The following is a 26,703-nucleotide window of genomic DNA, read 5'->3' as shown; positions in this document are numbered from 1 at the left end:
CTCGCGAGGAAGGCAAGTATTCGAACGAGCGTGGCTCTGGGAGAAGCAGGGGCAAGAGGGAGGATAGGCAGGCAGGTAAGAAAGCAGGCGAGCGAGTCCTCGGCGAAGGAGGCGGCGGTGGTGGGAGGAGGCGAGCGTAAAGTGAGTTTTCGCTCGGCTCGGCTCGGCTCGGCCGACTAGAAGCCGATTCAGGATTCAGCCGATCCGTCAGTCAGTCGGCTACGCGATTCCGCGCGGTGGTGGTCCGTGTTTGTCCGTGTTATTATCTCCGCTGCGCGAGTAGCGCGCTACCTGTTGCTGCTACATCTCGAGGTATCCCGCGACTGGTTTTCTCTTTCCTCTCTGCGATCTCGCGTTCGACGCGAACGTCCGGTCGACGGCTACCAAAATGGCCGCGCGCTGAACGAGTGTCCTCGAGCATCTTCCTCTCGGTCGGAAGAAGAAGAAGAAGAAGATTCCTCTGCTGCTCCTTCGTGACTACCGAGTTCTCGCGAGGCGAGAGTCCTCCTATCCTCGACGACGATGTCGGCGCGGGGACGTCTCGGATAGGATCCCCCGAGGACGACGAAGGGAAGCGAAGGACGAGCTCGAGCCCGCGGGTAAGTTAAATTTTGACGGTTTTTTTTTTACTTAAAATTACCGCTTCTTTTCGGATTTCTTATCTCCACGGAGTTCGCTTGCGAATAATCCTTTCCTCCTCTCGGGACGGTGTGTTGAATAAACAGGCGTGTAGAGCGCGATAACATCGACTCGCATATACGAGGTCGACGGCATCCACACCGTTGCCGGTTACGCGTTCTCCATGAGAAATATGTTGATGTTAGTCCGCCGTCAAACATGACGCAAGTGTAAACTATAGGGAGTCGAGTATCACTCCTCCTCTAGCGCTCTTTAGCGAGAAACGCTCATAAATTCTCGCCTTTCGATTTCAGAATAAACAAGACGCGAGAAAGTAAACGCGTCTCTTGTGACGTTTCTCGCTTTTAAATAATGTTTCGAATATAAAGCCGATAAAATATTATGTTAAGAGAAGTCTCATGTATATCCGTGGAAAAACCTGCGTTATTCAAATCAGCTGTTATCGATTTATCAACTTTATTTAAACGCATCATTTTTTTCTTAATTAATCGAATAATGCGAGGAAATTTATCGATAAATATTTGCCTTTTGTTTCTAGATAAATAATAATTGTATATTAAATTGCAGGGAGAAAAATTTAAACTCGTAATATGTTTATTCGCGTTGAGAGGAAAATGATTGTCGCGTGTTATGAAATTACAATTAATTTATTAAATATACCGTGGCTAAGGATAGAAAAATACAAGGAACCGATCGAATCGGTCTTGCTCCAATTTCGATGGGGAGCGAAATCCTCGTCGGAGGATACTTACGTCGAGCGTCACGAAATAACACAGCCGCATTATACCGTTCTCTCTCTTATTCAGCTCCGCCGTGTGTCGTAACATCGTATCGTATCGGGTTTGTTTATTTCGGGGGAAAACGGAACGGCGAACGCCGTCGGCCAACGAGAACGGGATGTTAATGAGTTCGACGACGCTCGCCTGGAATGCCGGCTCGTTCTCCATAATACATCGGAGCGGCGTGTTCTCCATAAACGTCTCTCCTCCGAGACCACCTCCCCTCGTACCGTTCCCTTTCCCCCCTTTCCCCTCCCTCGCACGTATCTCCTTCTCCTCTCGTTCGCGAGATAACATCGCGAGCCGCCGGTCCAGGTACGAGAACCCGCGAAGTGCAAATGAGCGCGCGATCGACAGAAACGCGCCCGAACGGCCAAGGCCGCTCGAGGAATCTTAGGTCGACGAATAATTCGATATCGGGTCGATCGCGGCGTCGCTGAGTCTGTGATCGAATCACATCTATATATTTATTAGATATTTAAAAAATTTAATGTTTTAATATTACTCACTTTTCATCATTAGTAATTGGGGCAAAATTTTAAGATAAAGAGGTTTAATTTGAATTTACATTACTCATTTTCATATAATTATACCATATTGATTTAAAATTACACGTTGACATCATTGTCAACAAATTTTTTCAAATGCTTGCATCAAAGGGATATCATCAAATAAAATATAGTAATAATAAATATAAAATATAATAATTAATATTAATTATTTTATATTAATTAATTAATAAAAAGTATATTAATAAATATATTAATAAAATATATTAATATATTAATAAAATTAATAAAAAGTATTAAATAGAAAATAATTAATATTACATATCATTGTATACTATGATAATTAAAATTCCACGGTAAGGCGTGCAAAAATTTGCTGGACAGTCAACGTGTTAATAATATACTCTTGTTTCTACAATTAAACGTAACTTGAAAATTTCACTTAAAATTCCCAACTTTCATTAAGCATCATCTGATATCTAGCGCGCCGTGAATTCATTAACGTTAGACAACTTGGCAATTACACGAGCAATTAAGCTATATGTACACTCTATGTGAGGAAAGACAGCGCGGAGTCGTTAGAATTCAGAAAAAGTCTCAGGGACACGTGAATCAGTTTTGCGTCGCATTCGACGACGCGAACACAATAGCGTCGAAGCCCTCGAAGCGCGATTAGAAGACGAAGGACACCTGCCACTTCCGGTCGCGCCGACGCTTCCGTGTGCCTTCTCGTCGCTTCTTTTTTCGCCCTTCGCCGAGAACCGAGGAACGGGGAAGGCAGGGACGGGACGAGATCAACGGCATTCGCCGGAATGCCAGGTAGCTTTCCTAGGACGTAACGAAGGAGAACCGTTCCGCGTACGCGTTGCGGTCTTAATCTTCTCGCTATACCTTTTCTTCTCGCGCCCTGTAGAGCCTCTCCCGTCGCCGCTCTCTTCTCGTTTATGCCGTGCACGCGGCTTGTTGTGACTTGTGACGTATCAATGAGAACGATCGGCGGCTCCTTCCCGCGTTTAAAAGGCGGAACTACAGTAGCGGACTTGGTACTCTTTCGGACCCTCGAGGTAGACAAGTCTTTTAAATTATCCAATTTCAATTTTATTCCTCGATTTGGCGACTTTGCTCCGACTTTTTTTCGCTCGCGCTTTTTTAAGGGAGGTCAGGAGGGTTGATTAAAATAAAAATCTTGAGTTTAGATTTAATCACTTGATATATCGCACCAAATTAATTTTCCTGATGATACACACTACCCCATTCGCTCTTCTAGCCCGTTGAAATTTAAATTCGTGTCTAAATTTTATTTATTTTATATATATTTATTTATAATTTATTTTATGTTCTTTTTTGATCGATCAATCGCCAGTCTTCTGAAGATTGATTAGATGCTAAAGATTGTGGAGAACGGTCGAATATTCTAGGTGACGAGACGTTCAAATGTAGTCCTTGACGCGCATTAAAGTCACTCATCCTTTCTATTATCATACATACATATATACATCTTGGGCTGTATGTGAGGAAGATGAAGAATTTTTGATGACTAATCAAATTCGTGTGCATGACTGACGCACACGAATTTCCGAAATGTTTTTGCGCGCCAGTCAGCATATTTGAAATAATTTTCGATTCAAATAGAATGTTCCAAAATTGCGTGACTCAGTGTCTCCTGTTGATATAAATTAGACGTCGGGGTAATTATTCTTTTTTGTTATTCGTATCGATTAGTTTTATCATAATTTTAAAGCGATAAGTAGCTTCTGTACATCGATACATCCTATACGCATCCAATATCGACAATAAATAATGAGTTGCATTAATAAAGACGCGCCGCATGGGATCGCGAGGAGAGAGATAGCCATCTCTTACGTTTATCCTCGTTCCACGGAAGGACCGCATGCGGTTTATCTTCATCAATTGCGATTCATCAATTATTTACCGCGCGCATCAATTTCGCTGCGAAGCGCGTTGACAGCTCCTGCCAGATGATCGTTCGTTTCCCGGCACGCGAAATCGATAATAACTTTGGCTTTTCTCTTCGCGTGAGTTTCTGTTCCGCGCTGTAACCTGTAATAATACCTGCTATTTTTACGTACTTGTATATACTTCTCGCCGTCTCGAGCAAGGTCATCAGGAGGGAACGAACTTCGTCGAAACGCTCTGGAATTCTTGCCTCGCTTTGAACGCAAGGAATAAGGAACTGAAACTATCCTGTCTGGCATCCTCAAACTTCTTAGTCTCGAACTTTGACATGTTTGAAATTTTCACGCTTCTCCGCCGAATTTCGACAGCGTAATCTAGCATGGAGTTTAACACGTGAAATTGGGTAAATTAATTTCTTCTGTCAATTCCATACACGTGAGACACGTTTTGGGAGAATCTTCTTCTCTTCTTAATTATAGATACATGGCACTTTGTGCCATCTGTGTGTCTTAACAAAATTTCAATTCGGATTATAACGTACGATGTGAATTCCTTAATTACCCTTTATGCAAACAATCTTCTTTTCCACAGTAATTAGCTTCTCTTGAACGTATCCTCGCCGGTTTGAGAAACGATACTCCACGGCTCTTTGTGTGCTTATATTTAGTACATATACAATATTTCTCTCTTGCGTTGTGCTTCCCACGTGGAAATCCGATGCCTGAATGGGACCGTTCATCGCCATCGGCGTCGATGTGTCATTTATTCCAGCGAATCCGCGCAGGTGGTTTCAATTCGCGATATTTTCACGCCGTTTGACTCCGTTCGCGTGACACACAAGCTCTCTCTCTCTCGAGAGAGAAGGAGTTCACTCACGAATGCGTCGCGTTCATCGGTCTCTTTGATATGCAAAAGACGCCGTTCGCGTGAGAGTTGTTCCCTTTAAACGATGCAACGCTTAATATGCGATCGAGACAGTCTTTCGTTTATTCAGCAAACTCGAACGCGAGGCTGAGTAAATAAAATAAAAAATGAAAGCTGTTACTCGTTCCATATTTGCGCATAATATCGTCGAGTGTTCCTTTCGGGAGGACTCGAGTCTCGCTGATGGTGGAATCTCTTCGCCGAGTGAAAAAGGCGATGCGGAATTAACAACGAGATAATTACCGGCTGCAACGTGCCTATTGTTCACCACCGCGATCCGGACGTACGCACGCACGTACGTATGTATACCTACCTCCGGCGCGGTATCTTGACTTGGATGACTCATGAGCGCGCGCTACTCGCCGCAAATACATACGCGTTCTATGGAAAGTATATGTGCATGTACATACGTACGCTTTTATGCCCGCGAGAAACGTATATGAATATCGAGAGGAATTCGCGTTGCGAAATCGATTCTCCGCTAATCCTCGTCAATCGGGAATGTAATGCTTTTGATTACTTCGATAGAGAAAGTAATAGCGCGAATAAACAAATTCCGAATGTTGAATGGAGGTAGAAAGTAGTGTTTACACATTTTTATACATGTTTTACAACTTTTACAACAGAAAAAATTAAATATTTATAGATACGTTTTTAATGAGAAAGTTAATGTTAATATTTCTCATCATTAATAGACATCGTAAATCTTGTGCGTTCTATTTTTAATTATAAATAATAGTTACAAAATTTTTTCGGCAAAAAAAACATTCGCGAGAATGAAAGATTTCAGCCTAACATCGTGTTCTGTATAGAACTTGAGCAGCTTCGCAATAAAAAGATTTATTAATCCAAAAATGGCCTAACAAGAATTCAACCGTGCCTCTATAATCAAAGAATGCACACTACCGAGAAGAGATTAGGAGGATGTAATCAGTTTCGCATGCCGAGCCGTCCCGTCCTGGTTTAGAGATGACGCGATGTCGGGCCGCCTTTTTACAAAGGACTTTTGTCGTGAACGGAGATAACTGCGAGATTTAATAATTTTATTATTCGACACATCTCTTTCTTTCCACGCGAGAAAAATACATACAGCCTCTCTCGCTCTTTTTCTCTCTTTGCTCATCTCAACAATCGCTTCTTCTGCCCCCCTAAGGGAAACGCGGAGGTGGTGGCAAAGAGGTCGCGTATGCGAGAGACACGAGTATCCTTCGGATTATGCGAGATCCACGAGATTCCGAGTTCGCTAGATACGATCACGAGGATCGATAGCACGTCGAGGAAAAGTATGCTGCTGCTGCTGCTGCCGCTTCTCTCTTTCTCTCTTCAGCCTCTTCAACCACCTCCACCTTGTTCACCTGTCTCCGCGTCGACTCTTCAGCGCACGTCAGACTCTTCTTCTGATATACTCGTTACGTGTTTATTTTGCAATTATTACGTTCTCGCGCCTGGAATACCGATGTACATCATCGCTGATTAACGGACCTGGGAGTTGAGTAAAGAAAAATGAAACACGGCGAAAGCTACCGACTTGTCTGCGAACGTATTTACGTAGGTGTACTTCGTGTTCCTTTAAGTATATTTCCGGAAAAATAAAAAAGAAACACTTCACTATTACTGCATCCTTTTCCTTATGTATGGAGACGTGGAGGAAAGGTTATTGCCGACCGTCTTTTCTTACAAAACTGTTTCACTTTGCATATTCAATTGCCCTTTTGTTCAATTTGCCTCAATTTGAAATTTTAAAAGATCGATTACGTATCTCGAAAAATTCAAGCCTTTAAATATCTGTAAACGTGGTGATTCTTTACTTCTATCGAGAGTTGTGTAAAGAAAATATGAAATTCTTTTTCTATTTATACGGCCACAAAGCAACACGCGCATCGAGTTTCCCATAATTAAGTGTATCAAACGAGTGCGAGAGTCGATTCCTGGGGATGCACGTGAAAAATCTTGTTTCGCACGTTACTATCTTAAGCGATTTCCCACGTATCTTCGTGAGCGAGCGAATTAACAGGCAAGCGGTCGATCATGCAATTCACACAGTGAACGTCTTCACTTTTCACCTTTCGTTTATCTCACGCAAATCTTCTCCTCGTTCAAATCTTAGTTCGGCTCGCGTGCCAAAAAAAAAAAAAAGTTGCTCGAATATATATGCGATTTCAGACAGGCTCACATGCGAAGATTCTCACTTTTTATCATTTCTTGGCGAGTGAAACTTTTACCTGTGTTTACCTTTTCACTTTTAAAATATGCTTATATACGATCGATCCACTCGACATAATCGGAACAGAATAAAATAAGTAAATGTACTTGAATAATATACAGGATGTAACTGAGAAAAAAACATGGAGCACATCATTAGATTTTCGCTGAGGAAAAATCGTCTCTAAATTAGCCAGAAAACTTGATGCTCCACATATGTTTTTTCAGTTACACTCTGTATATAAAAATAGAAACCTCATTCACATTCTTTTTCTGAATTTCCTTTAATTGTCTCAATTTTTAATCGACAAAAAGTTAGCTTGTAAGCCGTAATTAAATGTGACCTCTATTACGTCAATATCGGCACGAAAATCGGATTCAGTTTATCGCGAGCCAAGAGAATCGCGTCTTATATCAGATCCAGATCGCGCGAGGAAAGTATCGGCTGTAGCCGCCGATCTCTCGCTCCGAGATCGATCGTAAAATAACAAAGTTCATCGCTCGGCTTTCAGATCGGCCTCGCCGGAGCGAGCAGAGCGAGCGATTGGACGACGCTGATGCGGGGGGCTCGGAAGGACTCATCTCAGGAGAGGAAATATCGCCGATGAACGCGGAAGCGTCGTGAAGGACATCGTCACTCTATCTCTCTCTCTCTCTACCTCTTCTTTTGCCGCGTAAACAGAGACTATTTTCCTCCCTCCCCCCGTGAACCAGATTACGGAAGGATGTCGCGGAGAACGGAATGGAACTCGACGTCCTGTCTGACGTCATTGCTGCTACTGCTGATCCTGACGACGACGTCCTGGAAAAGCGCGCGGGCCCACGTGGCTTTGACGTTTCCGCCGGCCAGGCAGTACGACCTGGACTTCCTGGATAACGCCAGGACGCCGGCACCGTGCGGAATGCCTCGTGGTGAGTGTATTAACGATTATTACTATTATTATTAGTCCATCAGGTGTACGGTAACGTAACTCATGCGCGCGCGTCTCCTTTCACTCCTTTCTTTCGGAGAAAGAACGCTCAATTGAGAATCCATTTTTTTTCCTCAACGAAGAAGTATCAATATATTATGATTGTATTACGGTGAAAAAAAAAAATGTAAGCGGAGATTAATTTTGGAAGGGACGGGTTAAAAAGATGCTCATTATCAGAGTATTCAGGCTTAATTGCTGATGAAATATATGGCTTGTCTCACGGATCATTATTTAACGAAACTTATCATTAAGTTGTTTAGAGCGCGAGAAAAAGTATTTTAGTTTCGTGATTATGATCGACGCGTTGAAATCTTTACACAGCCTTTTGTCGTAATTATTTTAAATTATAGAAAGATGACTTGATAATTATATTGGAAAAATAATGAATATATATTATACTTTTTTTTTTTTAAATGAAAAAAAAGTGTAGAGACTACTATTATTTCGAGACACACTCGAGACCTTCGGTGGAATATAAAATTGCGTTACGAGGAATATAGAAACGAGTTAGGGATATTAACTTATTTAAAAAAGAAATTAAATTTAATTGACTGTAGGCTAAAAAATTATCGCAATCTCAGCAGTACTTTCGTCATCGCGATTCTGAAACGTTACTTCAGCCTTTGCTGGAATGTTAGGTGGAATACGCACGCGACGAAATCAGGTTTCCCCCTCGGAAACCTCCGCCCTTTCTCCTCTGACTATTCAAGCACTGTTCTCCGGAAACGCGCAAAACATTTTCGTTAGAGAGTCTCCGCGCATCTCCGGAGAAGAAAATAGAGGAGGGGTTGAACGTACGTGGGGTGAAGAGGGAAGGGAGCTTAGATTCCATGGGAAAACGACATTAACGTGGAGTCGATCTCTCTCTGTCTCCCTTTATCCCGGTGGGGATAGCCAGTATGATTCGAAGCGACTTTCACCGACTTGCATGAAGGGAGCGCGAACCTCTCGGTACTCGGGCATTATTATCTTCCACGTTTTACGCGTATCTAAAGTCGCGTCTAGGTAGAAGGGAAAGAAACAGATCTTTTCCAAAAGAGGACGTTTTAAAAAAAGGACCATAGGTTTGTGTAATAATTTGTGCATTGAAATATAAAGTAAAAGTGTAAAATATTGATATATACCGCGATAATTAGTTGAATATTTAATCTGACGAGTTGATAAACTAACGAGAGTTTCCTCTTCAGGGTCACACAATAATTATAAAATATAATATAATTTATTTTATATTACATTTTATGAAAAATATATTTTATAATTTTACATAATTATATATCTGAACGTGTCTTGCAAACTCTCTTGATATTTTGTTCTCTTTAATTCTCTTTAATTAATAATTTTATATCATCGGCGAGCTCGACGGAGTGAAAAGTTATATGAGAATAAAGAGATTACGACTGCTCGGTGTTTTCACATTGTTGTGCACCGCGCGGTATAAGGACGGGACGTATAAGAACATTGTTACAATTACCCACCTTGCCCGATGTCGTCGGGCACCTTCCCCCCCTGTCATTTTCCCTTGCGAAAGCGTAATTAAGACCACGCCGTAGATGGCACCGCGCAGATTGTTACATAAGCGACACGGAGAAAGAAAGACCTGTATCATTACGCTGTCGGGACTAACGCGAATTATACGTTCGTCTTAACACAAAGGGAGATGGCGAGTCTTCTCCGCGCACCACGAGCTTCTTTCCGACTTCGCTCCCATTTGCTCATCGCCATCTTCGGCGTGACAATTAATTTCGTAAATCGTGCTGCTTATCACGAGCGTAGCGTTTGTTTTCTCACGTGACGTATACGAAATTGCGAGAAAGTCGCGTGAAGAATTGCACGCTCGGACAACTGCGGTTGTTCAGTGACATTTAATCACCTTCTCCGCAATTGATAAATTATATTTTTCTCTACACAGCAAATTTTTTCTTAGAATTTACCCTGAAAATTATGATAATCGTAGGACATTATGGTATGGAAAGAGTTTTATGAGAATTTCTCTGATTTATATTTATCACTATCACAATAAAAATATAATAATATCGATCACAATAAAATATAAAATGTTTGATTAATTTTACTATGCAGTTTAGTAAAATTAATCAAATTTTTATCGTGATAAATATTAATCAGAGAAATTCTCATAAAATTCTTTTAGGGTAAATTCTAAGAGAAAATTCTCTCACTCAGTGTAGTTTCGATTATAATTCGACATTAAATTATTTCTCGCGACACTCGCAGCTTCTCTCGTCGTCTCTTCCAAATTTTAATTTCAAATAAATTTTTACATTGAATAATAGAAAATAAGGTATCGTTCGACTCGACTCCTCTGCCTTTACGATTGCGTTAACGCGTACCGGCTGGTGCGCGCAACCGCGCGGCTATAAATTTTTCTTTCCGCGATCGTAATTTAATCGAGCCGCTCCGACGACTCCGCTCGGTCAATGGAAGAGAAGAACCGCTTTCCTTCCGGAGACGCTCGGGGAAGCGGAAGGGATCGGTCTGGTAATACTGGAAAAGTTGATTAAAGGTACCGGAGGCTAATCAGTTATTTGCATTTATATTAAATTAGTGCGTAAGCCGCGCGGATTTGCCTAGCTTCTCCTGCGCGAAATCCCTTCGCTAAAGGAATTTATATAGCCAACATATATAGAATATAATCATTGTAATAGAAGAGAACTAGAAAACGATATGTTATATAAAATATATATTATATATATTGATATAATTGCATGAAAAAATATGCTACTTGTCTTCCAAAAATTTGATAGGAGAATAAAAGAATATATTTTCAATTTTTTAAACGATTTTTTAATGATTTTTTAACAATTTTTAAATTCTTTTAAATTTTAACGAATTTTATCAATCTTCAATAAATGATTAAATTCGTTTATCTACAAATGTCTCATCCTACAATCTTTTTAAGACGAGGTGAAATCTTAATATGTCTACGATTAGCATAGTTTTATTCCAGAATCTTCGTCTCACGTTCGAAAGTATATTTTATTAGAAACTGAATAATTAATAGAGGCGAAAGATGTATATTCGGCGTTAAAGGTACGTGACCTCCGAAACAGGTCGCGACGTAATATTTAGCGATGAATTTTCAGAATTAATCGACGATTCGTCATCGTCCGATTATACGAAACCTTGCGACGATACGGTGGCAGCCTAATTTAAATATTCCATATTTTGTTTTCCAGGTCATGTCAAGACGTCGTTACTGACTGGAAGCAATTTCAACGTCACGTGGCATCTCGCCTATCCCCATAGAGTGAGTAAAAATCTTCACAAGCTCTTTTTATCGCACTACACGAATCTTGTGCAATCTTTCTTAAAAAGAGAGAGACGTTGCCTTTTTTCTTTAAAAGCTTAATAAAATAATTAGCATGGAGAAAAAAAAACCATAAAATTATCGTTTAAATTTATTAATCATTCAAACATATAATAATATGTAAAAAATTGTAAAATATATATATTTTATATATAATTCTATAGATTTATAATCAGGAGGATTATATTTTATATGCCTTTGCAGCATAGAAGGCAAGTTTTCGATGTTCAGAAAATTAATTAGTAAGAGTAAAAAACGGGAATCTCTCTTGGGAATGCCGAAAATAATCTCTCCTCGAGATTATTTTCGGCATTCCCAAGAGAGATTCCCGTTTTTCTCTACCTCTTTGAATATTTTATAGCATCACGTTATTTTTTTTCTTCGCTCTGACGCGCAACATTACCGATGCTGATGCGCGATATGTATATTCATTTTACGGTATATTAAAATTCCCATCATACATACGATAGCGAGATTTTCATACCAATCTCTATTTCATGTTACTTCGTGTTAATTGTGGGAATATTTTTATATACGAATAATATTTTATTTATATTAATATATATTTTATTTATCGAATCCATTATCGTTCCACAGCCACATAATCAAACGCGGAGAGGAATCTTGAATGAAGTAACGCTCGTTTTATGCTTCGTCCGGCCGTGTCGAGAATCGCTCGGATTTCTCGCGGATATTTTGCGAGAGAGAAAGGGAAACAAAATGTGTGTGTAATAACGTCTGCGTGGTTATTACCGCCTATATAATGCCTTATATACTCGGCGTTAACTTTATGTGCGCGCGTTACACATCTCCACTCTCCGCTTACGAACGTACCAAACTGCTCAAAAGTCATATTAAGTCGGTTACGTGAAGACGGAATAAAATCGTACGCGTGTGCATTTTATTATTTATGCATCGGGACTACTTTCTCCGGAGCGCAACGTTGAACTTTCCGGGCTCTATATATGTTCCTCGGTGCGGGCGCGAAACGCGTCCGACATAACCGAGCATTATTCGTGCACCGCACTTATTTATATAATATTTTAATATATATTAATATATGTATATTAGGGTGGTCGTTAAATGGAAGATCATGTTGGATGGTCATAAATCAGCTCCAAATGTAGAAAAAATGATTCTCTAATTTTTTCAGATTTTTATTTTCAGCCCTGAGTCTCCCTGTTTGCACGTGAAATACCTAAAACAAAAGCCCAATGTATCATCAGGACTACCAATACAAGAAAATAAGCTGTATTAAAAAAGAATACAAAAAAAAATTATATCTTCAACAAAAAAAAATCAATGGAAAATAATAAATTAATCGATATATTGATTACTCCGTAAAATAATAATTTAAATTTTTTCACTCGATTTGTGTGTAGTATAACACACAACTCGAGTGAAATACCTCATATACGATGTTTTACTATTTTCACGGCAATGAAACGTATTTCATAAAATGTCGCTATTTTAGACTAGAACTAACTTAAATAAATATTTTTTAAATAAAAAAGAAAATTACGTGCCAACAGGGAGACTCAGGGCTCAAAATAAAAATCTGAAAAAATTAGAGATTTTTTTTTTTCACATTTAAAGCCGATTTACAACTATCCAACATTAAAATTCTGAAAAAACCCATATAAGGACCACCCTAATGTATATATTAATGAAAAGTAATTAAATTTATATATATATATATATATATATATATATATATAAAACTTAATTACATTTTTTAAATTACATTTTTCTTACATACATATTTGGAAATAATTCTTTTCGCGTTTGCGGTTGATATCATCACGAATCTGAAAGCATAAAAAAAGAGAGAAAATACGATTTCTTCCGTATCTCTTCATGTATTCTTTGATCAGAATGTAATATAAAATATATATATTAATATTAATTACTATAATATTAGTATTAATTTTTATTATATATATATATTTATATTATAGTAATTTCTCTTTTTTAATTTGTGCGGTGGATTAATTATTTTAATGACCGTCTGCGTAGATTCTCGATCGGCTAAAATTAGAGTTCGTGTAATTCTATGCGATTAAATCTAGATTGAAATCTGGATAAATAAAATTACAGTGAACGGCTATCGACTACGCGTGCACAATCGGCCTTGTCGAACGTACGATTCTTGCGAATCTCCGGTCAACCGAAGGAGAAAGCTTTACGAGCCTTTGGAGAAAGCATTAGTATCCAAGTGCGAAGCGTGCGACATTAAAGACATCGCGTGTTATCAAAACTCTAAATAGTAGCTCTTGCAATGTCGTTCTTTCACCACCTCTTGTCGACTGTAAGAAAGACAGAAAGAGAGAGAGAGTATGAGAGAGAAAGACAGGTGTTCCTAGAAAGTATTCTAGGAGCGTCTCTCAGAGATTGTTAGATACTTTTAATTTCTCTCTTAATTTTTTTATAACGATCTTACTTTTCCAGCACAACAAAATAAGAATTTAGAAGCACTGCCAAATAATAATAATAATAAAGTCCTCATTGCTCATTAAAGTGCACCATGGCAAGCGAACGAGGAAACGTCACGATGGTCTCGCTCGCACCAACTATAGCTCGATAATAATCAGTGCCGGTGAATCGTCCGATTCGTATTCAAGGTACGAGTACTCGACACTATCCGCAGGACATTACGAATTTGTCCGCTCGTGGTCTACGAAAGGAAAAGAGCACGTCTCTCTGTCTTGCTCGTCGCTCAAGGTAACGCGCGTTGAATTATTCACAAGCGTGGTCGCCTCGTAGGCATGCGGCCTACGAGTAGGCCGAATAGAGGCGGTTGTTATAGGCAACCAACGTGAGGATGGCGGCGAAGAGCCTCCCGAGGTAGAGAAGAGATCGGTATGCCGTGTACCGTAATTCGAACGTCCGCCGATGACAATCGCTCGGCCACGAAGGCGTCGTCTCGCCTTCGGTTGAATGTGCAAAACCCCGCGAGTCTTACTCGGCGAAGCGTGCAGCGAAACCGTATATGCAGCAACGCGGCCTCCCATCCTCGAAACGTTCTCCATTCTAGCGCGATTATTCAACGATCTGCATTTTTTTCGACAAGGTTTGTGAATGGAGTTATACCCTTATCTAAGATCTATTGCATCACCCATATTATCATAATAGGGAATATAAAAGCTAAAAAATAATAAAATATATAAATAATTAAGATATGTGGTAGAAAATACAGAGACTAATAGACGATAAAACCTTACTTGCATAACTTTAATCGACATTAAGAGAGAGATGAGGTCGACTGTAGATTCTAGTCAAAGAATACATGAAGAAATCGCATTTTCTCCTTTCTTGATGCTCCTAGATTCATGAAAATATCAACCGCAGTCGCGAAAAGAATTACAATATTTCCAAATATGTATATGCAAGAAAAGTGTAATCTCTCCTCCTTAGTAGGAAGGTAGAGTCCGCCAGGTGTATAGTCGTTAACGATGGGACGATGGACACGAAACGATAAACGGATTCGTGCGGATTACATTGCGACATTTAGGGACATTAAAAATCTCGACCGCAGAACCTCTCCTCTCGAAGCCGCGCGGGAAATATCTCTGCGAGATCGGCACGAGAGAAAAATTCGACAATAACAACTCGGTGCCTGCCTCCGAGAGTGCAGGTGTGTTCATCGTGCGAAGCAGTACCACGTCGTTGCGGCTGCCCGATCTCTTCCCTTTCTCTCTCCTTCGTGGATGTCCCAAGGTGGGAAACGCGCGCGACCATCATCGTTTCGTTCCCCGTCTTTCACCGACTGTCACGCGACATTCGAGTAAGATAGCTACGAGATTTGCGCGTCCAACAACTTAATCCGCGGAAAATCAAAGCTCTAGATCTTCATTGGTCAATAAAAAATATGAAATGAACGATTAGATTAATTATAATTATATTATAATCCTAACTAACATTTTATTAATTATTATTATAATTATAATTATATAATTATTATTAATAACATTATATTATATTATAATATTATAAATATAAAAAATATATAATATTATATAATTATATAATTATTAATTATAATAATAAGAAAATTATAAATTTGCTCATCAGCATCGAATTAAGAAATATTGCAACGCTCCAACAATAAAATAAATTTATACATACAAGATTCAAATCTGCGCAACCTCGTGGTACGTTTTTTTTTTACGCATCCTTCTGCTTCTTCCGGATGCATAATATCGAAGGCAAGAATGGATCGGACTAAAGATATAAAAAAGAATGGAAGAGATTATCCAAGCGCACAGAGATATCATCTGCATGCGCGATTAAAATTACCGATTTCCGAAACGGGAGAATCGCATCTCTCTCTCTCTCGATTATACGGAGGTCGTAATAGCATCCGCAGATCCGGTCGGCGATAATCCTCGCGTCGCTTCCTCCTACGGAACCGTCACGGACGGATACGGATGTTACCCAATAAAACACTCTGTTTATAAACTTGCATCGTGAGCGGCGACGCTTTCCTAACGGGACCACCGACGCGATTATAAAGAATCTCACGATGTCGCAATCGATGGCGCATATCAATCGGCCGACCGAGGTATTCATTACCTCGCTGTCATTACCCCGTCATTATTTCTGACAGGAGGGGAGAACCCTTTCTGCGCGCGGCTTCTTAATTCGGCGCACGAATTTCATAAATCGTGTCGCAAGCGCGAGATTGCGAGGGTAAACCCTGACAGAGATAACATGACCAATCACCAGAGCTCTCGTGCATAAGATGTGCTTGTGTATACGACGCGCGATGACCCCATATACCGCTATATCCATCGACATTCTGGCGTCGATGAAGACGCAGATATTCGTGCCAGGATCCGGATAATTATTATAACCGCGCGCGGCCGAGATACATACATACTTGTCTAAATGATCCGGATATCTCGGATTGCAGCCTCAAATGTTGCCTGTCGTTCTGTTGCCAAGGAAAATTAATGTGATAATTAACGCGGCTGTTAATTAATGTAATTAAAATAATGTTTTCTGCTTTTATATCAAGTATGTATGTATACACGTGTGTATTTAATTATATTTCATATATTTGATAATTGCTTAACTAACGTGTTAATGTGAATAATTTTATAGTAACAACATTAATTGTGTGTCAGTAAATTCAAAGGAGATTAGTCCGTTATTGTTGATTTATTAAAGCCAGCGTAGCAAATTGCAACAACGATGGAACGAATCACTTTACTTCTTGCAACTCGTCGTCGAGTTGCGAGAAAAAAAAATCGAGAAATGACTGAATCTCGAATGACTGAGACCCACTTGCATCAATTCCGCTTATGCGATTGGTATTAAAACCGTTCTAACCGTTTTACCGATTGATGTGCCATTTATTGCGGAACTCGAAGAAAAGCAATAAAATTTAGCAAAGTGCCGTGAATGGACAAAATATTAATGGTCGATTGCATTTCATGACTCGTCTGTGTATAACAGGAACACACTTTTCAACTTTTAGATTTTAAAAAAATCCACATATAGATGCATGAATTTCTTTTCCACATAAAAAAACATCATCCAAATTTTCAGCTTATCATCTTTAATTCGTGTTAAATAATGCGATGATTATGTCATATAATGTTACAATATTTTCTCGGAGAAGAAATGAGCGAAAAAAAAAATAATTGAAGAGTGAATAGAAGTTAACTGGATAATTTTGAGAAAATAAATAATTTCACGTGTTTTTCACACATGTGTATATTTGCTATTTTTCAGGGAGGCTTTCGGCTTCAGATCTTAGATTTTTACGACAGACCTCTGATCGATCTAACGCCCATCACGCGAAACAGCGAATTCGTCGAAAACGACGCTACGTAAGTGTGAACGTAAGACGCCTGTCATCTCTTCCGATTTGTCGTAAATCTGACACGCGATGTTTCCGATTTGCAGGGCGCAGAGCTATGCCGTGCAGCTGCCGCAAGATTTCACCTGCACCGACTGCACCATCAGACTACTGCGGGAGGCCGAGGAATGGGGCTCCAGCTACAGATTTTGGTCGTGTGCCGACATCGATGTGAGTTTCTCATGATTTCTCTCTTGGTACAAATGTAGACTTCTCTAACTCTATTAAATAATGCGACGGTTTAACACGCATAAACTGAGACAATATGAACATGAATTAATTATGACGTGAGTTACTTCTCGCGGCATTTAATAAATATAGACATTTGGTCTAGTGTGTATTCAATAAAAATTGTGAAAAAAACTGTATAATTGAAGAAAAAAATTGCATAAAGAAACTTCTGACATTTTTCAAGAGAAAGATTATACAAAACTATAAAATCGATTTTATTAATATTTATTTGGAGGAATAATATATTATATTATTCGCACAATTATTAATGTTTAAGAAGGAAAATTAATGATATTAATTTCTATCGCGATTTGTGGGAGAACATTAAAAAAATTTTTGTTTTTTGAATAATAATTTACGCGTGCGATTTTGCTGCTGACAGATCCGTGAAAAGAAGGACTATCGGGAGGATTGTAGCGGTCACGGACGTTACCTGCTGGGCAGGTGCAGGTGCGATCGTCTTTATCACGGCGCGAGATGCGAATTTAAGGAGGAATGTCTGGACGACTCGGACTGCGGTATTCAGGGCACGTGCATCGACAATGGCGGCACGACCGCGCCTACCAAGCACTGCTACTGCAACACCGGCTGGTTCGGTCCGGGTTGCGCGAAAAGTAAGTTTCATCGCGGAAATTCCTTTTGAGAATTTCTCGCGCGACTTGGATACTTAGGTGTTCCTCGTTACTCGATATTAGAGTGTTTCTAGCGTAGAAAATATGAAATATCTCTTCTCTTTCTCTCAGATTTTATTTTAATTTTTTTTTATCTTATATTAAACTTGCCTTTTGAGAATTATATTACGTTTTTTAAATCGCCTAATCATCCCCGAATCGACTCTACTTTCAGGATCGCCGGTGAAAAGCATCGACGTAGACTTGAACTCGTACACAATGAAGCGATTCTCCGATGACATCGTATTCTACTGGAGAATCTTGAAGGATAGCAAAGAACTCGAGGGCATCCTCATGGCCAACTCCACGACGTGGATCGGCATCGGATGGAGGCCCGACGATCTGGGCCCGACCTGCCGATCCTTCCCGATGATCAGGGATATACCAGAACCGCTTCCGCAGCCGGAACCAAAATTGAAAACGGAACCGAAATCGGAACCCGAACCCACAGCGGAACCGGAACCCGAGCCAGAACCAGAACCGGAACCAGAGCCCGGTACAGATGGCGAGAAATCGATAGCGAAGAGGCGATCGGCTAAGGCGGACGCTGCGACATTCGTAACTTCGCGACCGGATGTCGACGTCACCGTGCAGACCAGCGTAACTTATCAAGTCAGCACGAAGCAAGGTAAGATTTTTAAAATGTTTTTTATGTTATTTCAGAAAAGAAATATTTGTCATTGTAATATGTTTGCCGAATTGTATTTTAAAATCATTCTAATCGATTATATTCTTCTTGAAATTTATGTTGTTTGCTATAGCATGTGATATTTATTTTTGTTAATGAGAATATTTACAAGATTGCTTTTATATTACAAAAAAAATGAATGAAAACGCATTCGGAAGAGTGCTTATATTTTTTCTACTATTGCGCACATCAAACAGTCACTAATACGCTATCATTATTGCTTGATGTATTTGACGTGTTATATTTGATCCGTGTAGGAGTTCAAGGAGCTCGTAATTACATAAATGTCGGTCGTAGAAAAATGACAATGCGAACGAAAGTAATACGCGTTTGAATAATAATAACACATCAGGCGCATTAGATATTACATATGAACAAACATTACATTTATACACACGTATTATTTTATCTGCATATGAGTTATAAGTTCTTTTAAAGTTAAAAGTTTTGATGTCTACGCTACTTGTCGTAATATGACTTGTCAATTGCATAATTGTCATAAAATCTCTTATGCTTTGAATCGAGGAATAAAAAATTATTTACAACGTGATCTTTGTAACCATTGCTGCTAATCGTTTCTGTGAGACGTTCTTTGATTGATAATTAATTTTTTCGCGTAGGTCGCAAGAAAAGATCTCCGGAACCAATCTCGGTGTCTACAAACGGTATGTATCGTATATTATTTATCTCCACAGAACAGTCCCGATGAGTCGTTCGCTTGCTCAAGAATTCAGTAGTGATATGTAGTTTATCCAAAAAATCCCAGTAGTCTGTACTAATCCTTTGTACGATTTGTAATGACCTTTTTTCGAGACACGACGCACGAGGTGATGGCCCCTATAAGTAGGTAGTTCGCACGACGTACGATGCTTTGTTGCACAGGAAAACCGGTCGCCAAGTCCAGCACTGTCGTCAGGCAAGAACCGAAATCCGAGCCAGAACCTACCTCTGAGCCAGAACCCAGCTCTGAACCAGAACCAAAATCCGAGCCTGAACCCAGTACTGAGCCGGAACCGAAATTCGAGCCCGAACCTAGCTCTGAGTCAGAACCGAAATCCGAGCCTGAACCTAGCTCTGAGCCAGAACCGAAATCCGAACCGGAACCTAGCTCTGAGCCAGAACCAAAATCCGAACCGGAACCTAGCTCTGAACTAGAACCTAGCTCTGAACCAGAACCTAGCTCTGAACCAGAACCTAGCTCTGAACCAGAACCAAAATCTGAGCCAGAGCCGAATTCCGAGCCAGAGCCAAAATCCGAGCCAGAGCCAAAATCCGAGCCAGAACCGAAATCTGAGCCAGAGCCAAAATCCGAACCGGAACCGAGTTCTGAACCGGAACCAAGTTCTGAACCGGAACCAAAATCCGAGCCGGAACCAAAATCTGAACCGGAACCTAAATCTGAACCAGAACCCAGCTCGGAGCCGAGGCCAAAGTCGGGAGCGACGAAAGGTAACGAATGGACCGATTTAACGCTTGTATACGCACATATCAAAATCGCCACGCTATAATATCATTAACTCTTGAGCTACCAGAGATTTTTGCTTTTTAACTCTCGGATTGTCGATTTGTGTTTTTAAAATTCTGATATTACACGTATATCACGCAAAAATATTTTATTTTATATTATTTTTATTGACGCGAGAAAAGATTCAATGAAATGTATATAAAGAAAATCTCTCGTAGTGATATAGCCATCAGATCATCTCGACACAATGATCAGTAGTACATATACATACATCACCTACATTACTTTCGGTATTCGCGACTTTCACGATAACCGTGAGGGAAAACTTTGTACAACTGGAACGTGAGGTCCGTAACGGTAAATATTTGCCGAGAAAGCGTAATTAGCGTGCTGATAAGAGAAGGTAGAGAATAAAATCTATTCCGTGCGTGCGACATCCGTGCGTCGCTTCTACCGGATGCGGCACCGATTGCAAAATGTTGTTAACGCAACTGCGCTGACACTGCATATATAAATTTCCGTGTTTATTAATTTGCCAATCGCGTTTTTAACGCAACAGTGTAAAGAGAAACACTTGTAGATAACGCTTATGCTTCATGTCTCCCGTCCTCCCCCTTCCCCTCCCCCTCTCCTTCTCCTCTTCCTCCTCCGGTCGCTAATTATTCCGAATTTTATTTTTTCTCCTGTAAATACATATAATCCGATAACTCTCGGGTTGTAGCATGCATTTACTTCGACACGAAATTTGCACGTGTCTCGATTTCCATCACGATTTTTTCACCGACACCGTAGGACCATCATTTAAATTCGCATTACCATAACATCGACTCATCTCATTCGGATGAATAATTAATCCTCCATCGATTAGAGTACATTAAAAAAAAATAAAATAAAAATGATATTCTAATTAAGAAGGATAGAGAGGAAATTATTAAAAAAACAATTTTAAAATACATATAATTATTGTAAAAAATTTTGAAATAATATAGTATAGGATCTTCGTTCTTTTGTGACCTTGTGTGATTTAGAAATGTCATGAGAAATTCGGATGATAAAAAGAAAATATACATCAGACACACACTTCTCTCTCACGATTCATTATTCAATTTCATCATAGGCATTTTTTACACGAACGCGAATATTTCGTTCGACCTTGCGTCAACTAAATTTACATGTTCTCGAAAAAGCATCGTTACCGGCACCGGGACACAAGTACACGCCCAAGCACGACTTCAACCCGATGGACTGCACGGACATCATAATCGGGATGGCGCGAGGGACGAATTACAGGATCGGCGATTATTACACGAGGGATCGATCGACGCCCCGCAAGGACGAATATTGGGGCGGAAGGGACAGTTTGACGGCCGCTTACGGATACGAACGCGACGGCGTCACGACGATGCTCTTCCGCAGGAAATTGGCCGCCACGGAGCCGACCGATCACGAGATTCGCGAGGGCAACATGCAGGTGATTTGGGCGAAAGGTCAAGAGCCGGGCAAGTACGTGCACCATCCGGCTAGCGGTATCGAAAAGGCCAAGGCTAACGTCAAAGACTTCTACAAGGTCGACGAGCTTAAATACCACGGCCACAAAATGCAGAGAGGCGCCGTGACGATGAATTTCTTCGGTGAGGCTTTTCTCTATTCACTCATCTCTCGCCAATGTTTATTCGCAAATCGCCAGGTCATATAACGAAGCACAATTTAGCATTCCGTTTATATAAACGCGCTGAGATTGCGAATAAATACTCGGCATCTTCCTATAAAACTGTTTCTCATAACATTCTCGAATATTTTAAACATGTTGAAAAAATTGCGCTGTCATTTTCATCAATAGTTATAAATACAATTAATTTCTTTTTCATTTTACGACGAACACAAATCGATTATTTTGTACGTAACATTCTTTACGGACGTTTCAGACGAACCCAAGAAACCGGAATTCGCCGGCGGTGTAACGTTAGAAGACGGTCGCTGCGGTGGTCAGTGGCGTTATCCGAGAAATTGTTTGCCGGAGAATGGCACTTGCGAATACGCCATAGAATGGACGTACAAGGGTAAAAAGGTAATCTGTCTCTCATATTTTTCCTCGACGTTTTCGCTTTCATGCGCGGAAGCGGATGACAAAGCCCGGTTCCTCACTCTCTCACGAAATAAATATCATGGAAATTCTTCTCCCTAGGATCTGATAACATTCGTAATTTCCACGACGAATACCAATACGTGGACCGGAGTTGGATTTTCCGATGACGGCAGCATGGTAAGAAAAGTTTGTCGTATAGATTTGCGAATTATAAATTGGTCTCAAAAGTTAACTATTGAGAGAGAAAGTCATTACTTAACCGAATGCAGGGCTTTCTTGAAAAGAAACTTCAGAACTTGCGAAATTTATAGATATTGCATTTTTTTAAATTTTTAGTCGCAAACCGATGCTGTACTTGGCTGGGTCGACAAGACGAACGGTCGAGCTTTCTTGATGGACACTTGGATCAGCGGCTACAACGCGCCGTTGCTAGACCCGTCGCAAGACGTTTACAACATCAGCGGCCGCATCGAGAACGGTGTAACCACTCTGAAATTCTCGAGAAAACGCGTTACGGAGGACAGCAGGGATCTTTCGTTCACGGACGATCACTGCCTATACATGATGTTCCCGGTAAAAGGTGGGGTATTCAATCCGATCAATAAGAAGATTCGAAAACACGACGCGAAACCGGTCGTTTCGTCGGATAGAATATGCATCAAGTCCTGCGGCTTGGAAGGTAAATATTGATTAAGAATTCATTGCGTTCTTATGACTTATTGAAATTGTTGGTGTGATTACTAATATCATTTTTAAAGCGACGTTAGCGACTACGTCGTTGTATCATTTGACATATTAATTAATGGCATCATCATCTGTTTTTACTTAATTATACATCATTAAAATGATTACGCGTTGTTTATTTATAGCAATTCGTTTTTGTCAAAAAAATTATTTTGTTGTAATCACGTCACATTTTTGTATTGTTTATTAACAGAAATTAACTTAAAATGTTTTAAAATGCCAAATACTAAATTTATTGTGTTCTAAAATACGTCTGAGATTATATCACTGTAAAAATATTGTCTATTTAGACAATGAAGACCAAACCACGCCCGCGCCACCGAGATTGCATTACGATATCGAAGTCAAGCTCGTTAATCTGGGCGACGGATTTATGACTCCCGCACCCGGCAGTGCCGACTTCGAAGTGATCTCGAACACGATATCAGACAACTTTGGACCAGTCTTCGAGAAATTGCCGGGCTATTATCAAGTCCGACTTGACGAGTTACGAAAGTAAGACAAAGTACTATATCAAGAAACCGAAAAGCGCGCAATTCTTACAGGTTTTAATATTAAATATTTTTTTCTCTTCTTTCAGAGACAACGAACAGGGAGTGATCGCCCGCATGAATCTGATCCTCGACAAGAACGAAGCTAAGGGCAGATCATTGAAAGCTGCGGACACCGAGATAGAGGCGGAAAAAGCCTTACGCGAAGCGCTGGTGACTGGCAAAGTCGGAGCACTCAGTGTCGATCCACAATACTTAATAATCAGAGCACCCCGAGGTAAACCTCTATAATCAGCGTATAAATAATTAGTACCGAACCATTTTTTCATATCTTTTTCAAATCTAGATTTGGTTTCTTCCTAACAGCGCATATAACATATATCGCAATCATTAAAATTTTGAAAATCGCATAATTAAATTAAAACAGATCAAATAACGTCATTTTTAAAATGTTAATAAAATGCGAAGAAAGGAGGAAAGACTTAATTATTTTAAATATTCACCAATCTTCTTCGATGTATCATCAAGAGTGATAAAATGTGACATGTGTTTTTGCTTTCAGTGAATGATATTGAGGCGGAAGATGAAAATGATCGATCATCTTCGGATATATTTCTGGGCACGACGAAGCTCTACATCGTCGTCGGTTGTGTAGCAGCGTTGTTGGCCCTTGCGTTGCTGCAGGCTAGCTGTACTCTCTACAGGAGCTCGAAAAGACGAGCAACTAAGGTATGTCTTGTGCGTGTGTATGTATTAGAACTTTTTCTTCTTTGCATATTGTTTTTCTTTCTCCACACTTTTCTCGCATTCCCAGGTCCTTCTTCTGAGTGTATTGTGTTCTGTTGTTTCTCTAACGATCTTATCTGATACCTAAGGTGTTCCAAGAAACATGTATAATGTTATCAAAAAATTCAACTTTATTGAAGGAAAAATAATTTTTAGCTACAAAACATTTGACTTAATTCTCGCATTTGCTAAACTTTTCTACATTTAATAATTTAATAACTAACGTCGTAATTAGAATAACTTTAACAGCTAAATTTTAAATTCAACAATCATGAGTCACGAGAAAAGTCACAAGATAATATCGGATATGTTGGTCGATTTTTTTTTTTCCTCTAATTTTTTTTGGAAATGGTTCGAAGAATTTATTGTTGTGCCACTTTTCTTGGAACACCCTGTAGCGTACAAACTACATACACTTTCCTCCCCTAATGAACCCGAACGTCTATTGCTTCGCTTGTGTTGCATGACCCGCACTCCTCGCGACCAAAAAAGAGGGTGTACTCGCTGCCTCTGGCTTCCTCCGACGCGCCCAACCCGATTCATCGCACGAATACCGCGACGCGGTATCATCGACAACAAAACGGCGATCATCATCACCACCATCACAACAACAACAACAACAACAATCACCACCACCATCATCATCATCACCAACTTCGGCATCACCACCAATACGTCCCGTCCGAAATGCATCGAGCTAATCCCAGCTGGTAGAATTCCTCGTCGAGTATAACCGGTGCGCAATATTACACTCTTCCTACACATTGTCTTTCGCTCGTTAATCAAAGCTTTGCTTGCTAATCGCTGGCTTTTCGTTTTGCATTCTCCTTCTCTGGCAATTGCATGTCCCACACCTTCCCTTAAAGCTTTATCAAGTCTAATATTTCTCACTAATATGGAACGATTAAATTAAAATTAATTTGTATAAGTAAAATGATTTTCTTTCTTCGTAATTGTTGACAAGCACTAGACTTGCTACGTTTTTTTTTTTCGCATAGGAACGTTTGATCGTCAGCAACGCCTGGAAGGACTATGCTTCCGGCGCAAACACAAACTTTGCATTCGACGCATTCGAGACAGAGGAAAAAGCGCCGCCGCCGCCAGTTTCCAGCTTGCCGAGACCCAGAGAGATGATGCCTAGTAACGGAATGACTACCATGAACGGTACCGACACCATCGAGGGACCAACTAGAATGGTCGGACCCAGAGCAACTTATAGTCTGCCTCGCGCACCTGGTGCCAGACACTCGGCGCCTATCCAACCTGGGTACTACACGCAAGATCGTAGGGATCATTACGGACGTGCCAGGAGCGTGCACAATCCGGGAGGTGCCCAGGCGAACCAGCCGGACTTTTACTTTATGCCCAGTCAGCGAAAGTACAGCGGCGAGGTCGTGCGCGTTTACGTGGATTACGGCAGCCAGATGCCGAAGTAATAAGGAGAGTTGGACCGCGAATTACGCGATAGAACGTTTTAACCGAGAAGCCTCACCGAAGCGACTTGTACATACATATATATATATATATATCTGAGTTAGTGACAGAGAACGCGGAGAAAAAGATTCGCAGCGGTGCTATTATCTCTATTTTCTTCTTCCCCTTTCCCCGCGACTTCCCTTTCCCGAAGATCCACTTGAATCAATAACTGATGAAATGTCGGAGAGGGAAGTCCCCGTACGAAAGCATAGAAGTGACGCTTTACGACCAAAGAAAGTTATCCAGTTATGGCGCGCGCCGTACAATCCTGTACAGAGTGCGTAAACTCTCGTCAAACTTTTATGCTTTTGTGGTGGAAACTGTATAGTTTTACGTAAGTCTATATGTAGTCGAGAATCTGACACTCCAAGGATCCCTAGATCCGAATATGAATCTTAATGGTGAGTATCCGAAGATTCAAGAGCAATCCAAGGATCTTAAAATTTAATATCAAGAAAATAAGGCGCTCTAAAATTATAGAGCGTATATACAGAAACCCGTGGATCCTAAATTAATAAGATCCAGCCATTAATAAGATTCTGAAACTTATAAAATTGAAGACCCAAACAATCATGTACGTAAGGTAATATTTTGTTCGATGGATACGCGTATCCGTTGACTTTGCGCAATGATATCGACGCACGCCCAATAAATGTATCTATTTAAAAAGAGCAAACATGGACGTATAAACAATAAAATATTTGTACATTTCTAAACAGAGTTGATGCGTCCTGTTTCTTTGATAGATTACCATTACTTATCTTCAAAGTATTATATCTATATCTACAAAGAACAAGAATGTCATAGAAGAGAAGCGATAATATACACGATATAACGATTGAAATAAACGTGCGTAGCACATCTGCGACGATTGAAACGATTGTTTAGTTATTATGGATAAAAGTTGTAATGCCTGTGACAATGATGACACTG

At 40.1% G+C, this 26,703-nt stretch overlaps 1 protein-coding gene across 3 annotated transcripts; it reads left to right on the top strand.

The window, feature by feature from the left end:
* Window positions 1-10: 10 nt before the first annotated feature.
* On the top strand, window positions 11-26,490 carry Nahoda (DOMON-like domain-containing protein nahoda). 3 transcript variants are annotated; one of them, XM_083056294.1, is made up of 18 exons: window positions 11-599; window positions 7,483-7,882; window positions 11,139-11,209; window positions 17,006-17,103; window positions 17,180-17,303; window positions 17,746-17,977; window positions 18,210-18,662; window positions 19,343-19,387; window positions 19,605-20,171; window positions 21,375-21,818; window positions 22,113-22,255; window positions 22,373-22,450; window positions 22,610-22,952; window positions 23,308-23,512; window positions 23,598-23,785; window positions 24,071-24,237; window positions 24,787-25,030; window positions 25,293-25,428. In XM_083056294.1, exons 2-17 carry the CDS (start codon window positions 7,696-7,698, stop codon window positions 25,006-25,008), a joined length of 3,567 nt encoding a protein of 1,188 aa, XP_082912420.1. In that variant the 5' UTR covers window positions 11-599; window positions 7,483-7,695; the 3' UTR covers window positions 25,009-25,030; window positions 25,293-25,428. The 3 variants fall into 3 exon arrangements, with proteins under 3 accessions (XP_082912420.1, XP_082912419.1, XP_082912421.1); XM_083056293.1 differs by lacking the exon at window positions 24,787-25,030 and having other exon boundaries at window positions 25,293-26,490; XM_083056295.1 differs by lacking the exons at window positions 19,605-20,171; window positions 24,787-25,030 and having other exon boundaries at window positions 25,293-26,490.
* Window positions 26,491-26,703: the final 213 nt, after the last annotated feature.

Source organism: Prenolepis imparis, unplaced genomic scaffold, assembly GCF_030444845.1.
Source record: "Prenolepis imparis isolate NDT839.2.m4 unplaced genomic scaffold, iyPreImpa1.0 SCAF_17, whole genome shotgun sequence".
In the NCBI taxonomy this organism is placed as follows: domain Eukaryota; kingdom Metazoa; phylum Arthropoda; class Insecta; order Hymenoptera; family Formicidae; genus Prenolepis; species Prenolepis imparis.
Note: the sequence above shows the minus strand (reverse complement) of the source record. Positions and strands in the feature narration are given on the sequence as shown.

Coding starts and splice junctions, on each gene's coding strand:
- Nahoda (XM_083056293.1), top strand. CDS start 7,696: ATGTCGCGGAGAACGGAATGGAACTCGACGTCCTGTCTGACGTCATTG. Junction 17,304..17,745: donor GGTCGTGTGCCGACATCGAT/GTGAGTTTCTCA, acceptor TGCTGCTGACAG/ATCCGTGAAAAGAAGGACTA. Junction 17,978..18,209: donor CGGTCCGGGTTGCGCGAAAA/GTAAGTTTCATC, acceptor CTCTACTTTCAG/GATCGCCGGTGAAAAGCATC.